At 45.6% G+C, this 7,419-nt stretch overlaps 1 protein-coding gene across 1 annotated transcript in view; it reads right to left on the bottom strand.

Moving 5' to 3' along the window:
• Positions 1–290: 290 nt before the first annotated feature.
• Positions 291–7,419, bottom strand: part of SLC35B1 (solute carrier family 35 member B1) — a 28,997-nt gene continuing 21,868 nt past the window's right edge. The window contains exons 7-9 of the mRNA XM_060254592.1: positions 6,364–6,470; positions 3,411–3,564; positions 291–711 (exon numbers count right to left, since the gene is read on the bottom strand). Of these exons, the coding sequence (XP_060110575.1) occupies positions 659–711; positions 3,411–3,564; positions 6,364–6,470 (314 nt within the window). The 3' untranslated portion in view covers positions 291–658. The remainder of the gene's footprint in view (positions 712–3,410; positions 3,565–6,363; positions 6,471–7,419) is intronic.

Genomic DNA, 7,419 nt, shown 5'->3' with positions numbered 1-7,419 from the left:
TCTGGTTTCTGGGGCAAAACTATGATTAGGAGCTAATTCTACCATAGAGGTTTTGCCCATAAACCAAAGCGTCACTCCTGACATGCCTATGTTACTTCTGGGTGATGTAGGCACATCATGTTTATTTCCAGCTTCCTCCCTCTCCGCTTCTGATAAGTTTATCTGCATCCCCCACCTGCTGGCCTGACCGACCTAGTGACACTAGATGGGGCTACAGACCTCCACCCCCCCAAAAAAAGATAAAAAACACATTAAAAATACACCAGGGAGAATAGAAATGGAGGCACAGCTCTAGTTCCCCTCTTTTTATTTGTTTTAAAGCATTCCTTTCATTCTATTGAGAATTTCACCCCCTTGTTGCCACCTATCAACCCCAACTCTGATTGTTGCAGAGTAGGCAGTGAATGAGGGGGCGGGGGGAATTCACCTTCTTGATTATAATTAACCCCTCCCAACCCAAAACGTTAAAAAAAATATAATAGTTTGGAATTTAAAAAAGAAACAAAAGCACACATTCGCACCCAATAAAACCCCATCCTTCTCCCCCCCCCGCCCAAGCTCTCATCCTGAGTCCGTTCTGACAATGGTCGCTGAGAAATAAGACAATAAGTTAACAGTTTGTGATGCTTGAGGTTCTGAAGAGAGCTACCCAAAAGACTTAATGCGAGGTTTTCTTGGAAGCTTTCCCAAATTTGGCATCCAGTCCAAGTCCTGCAAAGAAACCAAAGGAAAACAGTGTTCTTAGGGACTGTTCTGCAGAATAGCTGAACAAAGAGTATAAGAGCTCTGCTGGACCAAGGCCAGTGGCCCATCTAGGCCACCATCTCATCTCACCCAACAGCCTGGAGGGCCAACAAACAGGGTTTGTTTCAAACCTGAGTTTCAAAGGTTTATTGCCTCTGGATATGAAAGTTCCCTTTAGCAATCCTGGCTACCAGCTACTGACAGATCTCACTTCCAATAATCTGCCTAACCCCCCTTTAAAGCCATCTAGGCTTTAAAAAAATGTTATTTACTAACATTATTACAGGGGCTCAAGGCAGATTACACAGAGTGAGTCAACACAATCACAAAAATGAGACACAAAGAGAGCCAACCTAAGCAGGTCTTCTCTGAATTCTACTGAAGTCTATTCAATGGGGCTAACTCCCAGGAAAGGATTGCACTGGAAATAGCCCAGGTGTTAGGATTTTAGAAATCTGGAACCACCAGGAAGAGCTAAAGCACACAGCATTAAGTATTCACATGACACATTAACTGGTACAGAAATCAGTGACCATCACTACATTCTCTGGTAGTGAATCCCACAACTTACTCAAGCTCCAATTACGAAAGTATGTCCTTTTGCCCTTCCAGAATCCATTGCCCATCATCTTCACTGGGTGCCCCTGAGTTTTAATATTATGGGAGGGGAGCTTTCTCTATCCACGCTCTCTGCTTCATGCATAATTTTATAGACCTCTGTTATGCCCCATTAGTCTTCCTGCCCCACCCAAACCTAAAAGCCCCAGGCTGTTCTGTGTCTCCTCACAGAAAAGGTGTGCCAGCTCCTTGAGCGTTAGCTTGTCTTTATATCATAGGTTCAGGCAAGTTAAGAGTCCCAAATGGAATGGGGGAAATCCCTTCTCCCAGCATGTTTTCAAAGGCAAACCCACAAATTTCCCAAGTGTAAAGAACAGATCGGTTTCTGCCAGCTCGTGTCACCATGAAACTCTGCAAGCTAGCACTAGGGCACAGCTGCTTGATCAAGCTGACAGCTGAGTGTCTGGAATGAAGCACACAGGAACTTGAGTGGCAGAGAGGAGAACATGCGTAATATTTACCACTTCCTCCATGTGTCTCACAGAATGAGAGAAAGCTGTGACTGAGGAATGTATATCTCGTGGCACAGATCCCCTAATATAGCCCTCACGCTAGCACAACTCAGAGTACTATAAGCTGCTAGGACTGCTGCTTTTTGCAACTGAAGTAATCCTATAGGTGAGTGAGCGGGCGAGATTTTGAGTAATACTGAAGAAAGTACATCCTTTTAAGTCCCAATTCACTTTTTAGCTTCAAAGCAGTCCGACTATTTAAAAGGTTTTATATGTTCTCCTAGCCCAGGCTACCCTAATCTCATCAGATCTCACAAGCTAAGCAGGGTTGGCCTGACTAGTATTTGGATGAGAGACCATCAAGGAATGCCAGGCAATGACGTGGAGGCAGGCAATAGTGAACCACCTCTAAATGTCTCTTGCCTTGAAAACCCGATGGGGTCAACATAAGTCAGCTGTGATTTGACAGCACTTTCCATCACCAAACATTTTCCTGGTGCGCCTCTCTTCCTGGGATACCTAATCAAACCAGTTTCCCTTTCCCCACCGCCTTGTGTTCTCACCCCTCCATTGCCTTGAACAGCAGATAAGCAGCCTTTATCTGGTTGTTTTGGTTCCTCTGCCCCCTGCTTGCCTTTTAGCATACAAACTAGTGTTTCCCCATGTATATATGGGAGCATGCTTAAACCCTTGACTGTTAGCAGCCCTGTTTCATTCCCCTATTGAAAGACCAGGGGGCCAACAAGCCCACTATTAGAGTGATAGCAAGCTGGGCCTTCACAAGGAACAGCATGGGAAAGATCAGTAAATTCTCTCCCTTCGCCTCACCAAATCTCCCCCTACAGAACTGTACAGATTCCCCAGAACCTGAGCATGCCAATTTCTCCATTTCTGTTTTACTTCCCTTTTAAGTGACTTCACAGCTGCGTGGAACATCCTGTGCCTCCTGAAGCATGCTCAGTCCTCATCAGACTAATTTACCGAGTCGTATTTCTCCACAGACCCAAATAGTCCTCCAAAGAAGCAGAAACGTCTGTATTGTCAGAGGGTGGCCTGGTTTTACTGCTTCTGAGATTGCAGCAACTATCAGAGGCAGCAATGGCTATCTGTGAAACAGTTTCAGCCCCAAACCAGGGGTTAGTTAGCATCTTACATTTGGCCAGCTGGGCCCCCTTGCTTTCTGATCAGGGCTTTTTTTTGGTAGCAGGAACTCCTTTGCATATTAGGCCACTCCCCTTGATGTAGCCAATCCTCCTGGAGCTTACAGTAGGTCCTGTACTAAGAGTCCAGTAAGCTCTTGGAGGATTCGCTACATTAGGGGTGTGTGGCTTAATATGCAAAGGAGTTCCTGCTACAAATAAAAGCCCTGTTTCTGATCATAGTGATCTGGCAGGCTGGTCCTGCTTTACAGGCAGGGGTTGTTAGAACAATCTCCTTTTCACTGAAGGATGCAAGGAGGTCCTAACCAAACTACAACAGAAAGCCCTAACCATGACTTCGAGGCTTTCTGCCTCAAAGGGAGCTTTGCAAGGAGGTGGGATACAAATCCCCAATGACAACAAACAGGGGAAGATTAGCCAGCATTTTGAACCTCACCCAGGAACACCAGAATGGTGCCCACCCATTGCAAGTTGGTGATCGGATTGGCAAATAAGATGACCGACGCCAGGATGGTGAAGAACTTGCGGGTGGTGGTGACAATCGAGCAGGTCAGGGGACCGAAGTAGACCACAGTCATGAAGATGAAGCTCTGGAACAAGAGGATGAAGTTAAGCAGGTAAGAACGAGCAAGGAGGAAACGAACACCCACCAAGCTTCTGGGAGGGGCTGGAGATGGTGGAGCTCTGAAAGCATCAAGTTCCCCACTGTCAATTTTTCCAGTTTGAAAACCAAGTAAATTTTAAGGGACAAAAAAACCCTAGAAAAATGCTCTGGTTTTCAATGAAATGCTTTTAAAGCAATGTTTTACTCAAAAGAGTAGTGTGAAGATTTTTATGCCAAAACAACAGGATTACAGAAGCATTATTCCTGTATATTCAACATAGCTGCAAGGATATATTGTTTAAATGGGACAAATTTCCTCCCCCAGCAAGCAGGACACACTGCACAGTAAAGAGGGTCAATGTGTTCAGTGCTGTTATAGTCAGGGCTTTTTTTGTAGCAGGAACTCCTGTTTCCACACCTCCATGATGTATCCAGTCCTCCTGGAGCTTACGGTAATAAGAGCCCTGTAAGCTCTTGGAGGATTGGCTACATCAAGGAGGTATGGCCTAATGTGCAAAGGAGTTCCTACTACAAAAAAAAGCCCGGGTTATAGTCAACTCTGATCCAAATCCAGTCTTTACAACAGTGATTGTATGAAGCTGGATCGAGGCCAAGTAATGTACCTTCTCTTGTTTGCCACAAAATTTACTGTTTTTATTTTCAACTTCTATTTTTCCTACATTCCAATTGGCAAAACAAAACTGTGTTTAGGTATCTGCTTGCATCTCTTTCTCTCTAGTGTTTTGCAACTTCATTTGAACAAAACTCATGCACTGATATGGCTTATCAAGCTTTCCTTAATCTTGTTGCTCTAAGAACATAAGCTCAAATCATTTGTAACTTTTGTTAGCATATAAAGCTGTCCTATGTGGAATATTGATTACATTTAAGCAAGTACTGCACATATTTTAAACCCTTTCATTTCCATTGTGTCAAGTGTGTGTGAGGGGGAAAACCCCATGGCTTCCGCAATTCTGGCAAATTTAGATCTCTAGTGGAGTACCTGCTGTGCATGTAGAAGCCCCAGATTCAGCCCTGAACATCTCTATGCTAAAAGGCTAAGAGGTGCTGAGAAAGACTTTTCTGTTGCCTGAGAAGCCGCTTGTAACTGGATTTGAACCAGGTTTGATTCCCCACTCCTCTACTTGCAGCTGCTGGAATGGCATTAGATCAGCCATAGCTCTTGTAGTTGTTCTTGAAAGGGCAGCTGCTGCAAGAGCTCTCTCAGCCCCACCTACCTCACAGGGTTTCTGTTGTGGGGGGGGGGAGGGGAGTTAAAGGAGATTGTGACCGCTCTGAGACTCAGAGTATAGGGCAGGATATAAATCCAATATCATCTTCTAATCCAAATACTAAGCTCGAGGGACCAATAGCCCATCAAGGCAGCTTCTTGTGTTTATTCAAGGAGGGGATGGGTTAGACCTATCTGCTTTGCATACAGAAGGCTCCAGGTTCAGTCCCTGGCATCTCCCCATGTTAAGGCCCTTAGACAGCAGATGCTGAGGGAGACCTTTCAGTGCCTGAGACCATGGAGAGCCTCTATCAATCAGAAAAGAGCTGATACTAAGCTAGAGGGGCCAATAGTTAGTTGAAGATTGCTTCATAGGATCATGAGAGCTTGTGCCCTGTAGTGCCTTGCTTCAAGGCAGTTTACTTCAGTGCTGCTGAATTTGGATTGGACTCAGGAGCAACCAAATGTCACTTATCACTCTTCCTTCTCTTGAGATGTCGAAAAAGGGGGCAAGGCTGACGGCTCTGGAGCACAAAATAAATCCACTCCTCCTGGTCCAAAACGGGGGCACATTTCTTTTCCAAGGTCAAAACCTCCTGTTTCCCCTAACTGCAGCAAACCCATGTTCTACTTTTCTCTCTGCACCCCTTGAAAACAGAACAAATGTGTCATGAGCCTAGTGTTGCCCGGTCTGTGTTGAAAAATACTTGGGAGACTTGGGGTGGATCCAGGTGAGCATGGGAGGGGAACGGCCTCAGCATGGTACAATTCCCTTTTTTTCTAGGGCATCTGATCTCTGACAACTGGAGATAAGTTGTAAAAGTGGGAGATCTCCAGGCCCCTACACGATCCTAGGCCTACAAAGGCCTATAGGCTCCAGGGAAACTTGTGTTAGAACAGTTACAAGGCCTACATTTCCCAGGATCCCTTATGTCCCTCTGATTGGGTGAGAAGCAGTTTTTGAGGGGGAAAACTTGCCTAGTGGAGACCAGAGAGGTAGGACCTGGAAGGAAGGGAATAAAAGGCCAAGCTAAAGAGGGGGAAGTGTTCTCTCTGGAAAGGCTGCAGTCATGAGAGCTCCCTCATTCAACGAGTGGTAATTCAATTGGAATCAGAAAGAAGGGAATGTATAATTAGTCACATCAGGGCTTTTATTCTCTTTGCACCGCTATACTGTTTCTACCTTTCACTGTTGCGGTAATACGTAAAGCTCACTTGTTTGTTCTTGAGCACTTACTCTTTGTACCACTTTACTGTTTCTACCTTTCACTGTTGCACTAATACATAAAGCTCACTTGTTTGTTCTTGAGCACTTATTATGGTTATATTTCCTGGGTCTGCATGACTCTTTGGTCATAGATAAAAGGTGCTTGCTGAGAAGGAAGACAGGGGTCAGGTGGGTGCTCTGGACACCCCCCCCAGAGTGGTGGCAGCCAGCAGAAGGCCCTCCCTGGTCCTGTTTGTAACAGAAAAGTAGGAGCAAGTAGAAGGCTGGCTTAAAACACAGGCTATGAGGCTGAATCAAGCCCTGGGGCATGGTAGCAGGCCACTCACCTGGCCCAGAGCACTTGTGAGGCCAAAGAGAAGAATGTTGTATATGATGCTGGGATAACGTTCTGTGAAGTTCAAGAACTCCCAGAGCTCTCCTGTGAATAAGATACCTGCAGGGGAAGGGAAAGAGAGACACTGAGAACAAAATGAATTTCTTCACTGTTTTAGTCAACCAGGTCCCAGACTCTTAAACCTGCATCTCATACATGCACAAAAAACACCAGAACCGAAGAAGCATTAGCAACACCAGCAGTCCTCAGTAGTTCTTCAACCTTATGTCAGCAGCAATTACATAAACAGCAAATAATAATATTGCAAATATGCACCTTCCAGTTTAGGTCCTAAGGGTAAAATCCCCTTATCAGGGCCCATGTAACATCAGTATTATATGTAAATCAACCTCTGAATCCCAGAGTCAGGAGGCAACATCAGGGGAAGGCCTTGGCCTCTATGCCCTGCTGTTGGTCCTCTGGAGGAACCGGTTGGCCACTGTGGGAGGCAGGAGGCTGGACTAGATGGTTCATGGGTCTAGTCCAGCAGTGCTCTTATCTTCTTGAGTCCCAAAGCCAGGAGGCAGCATCAGGAGAAGGCCTCGGCCTCTGTGCCCTCTGGTTGGCTACTGTGAAGACAGGATGTTGGATGTGATGGGAGTACTGGTTTAATTCAGCAGGGCTCTTATGTTCTTGGGTCCCCACTGGGGTGAAAAGCAGGATATATTCACAAAGTGAGCTTCGCAGGGCTGAGATTTTTGTGCCCCCCCCCTTGATTCCCAGAGAGCAGGAGCCTCTGACACCCTCCCATTCTGGGGAGCTCTATTGTAAACGTTTGGAGGCAGCAGGCCTCTCGGTACATGAGCCTTTTTTACAGCTTCAAGTGAAATTCAGCTTTGCACTTTCCCAAACCTTTTGTGTTTTTCTTTTTTTAAAACACTACAGAGGGAAACAATCATTCTCCAAATTACTTTGGCTGCAAGGGACCGCTCCTTTTCATTAATTATCCAACCCTTTCTCCTGAGGCAGCCTCAATGGAGAAGTTTGAACAATAGCACACAAAAATAAA

The sequence above is a fragment of the Heteronotia binoei genome, chromosome 15, assembly GCF_032191835.1.
Source record: "Heteronotia binoei isolate CCM8104 ecotype False Entrance Well chromosome 15, APGP_CSIRO_Hbin_v1, whole genome shotgun sequence".
NCBI lineage: Eukaryota > Metazoa > Chordata > Lepidosauria > Squamata > Gekkonidae > Heteronotia > Heteronotia binoei.
The sequence above is the reverse complement of the archived record's forward strand: the minus strand, read 5'-3'. Positions and strand labels throughout refer to the sequence as shown.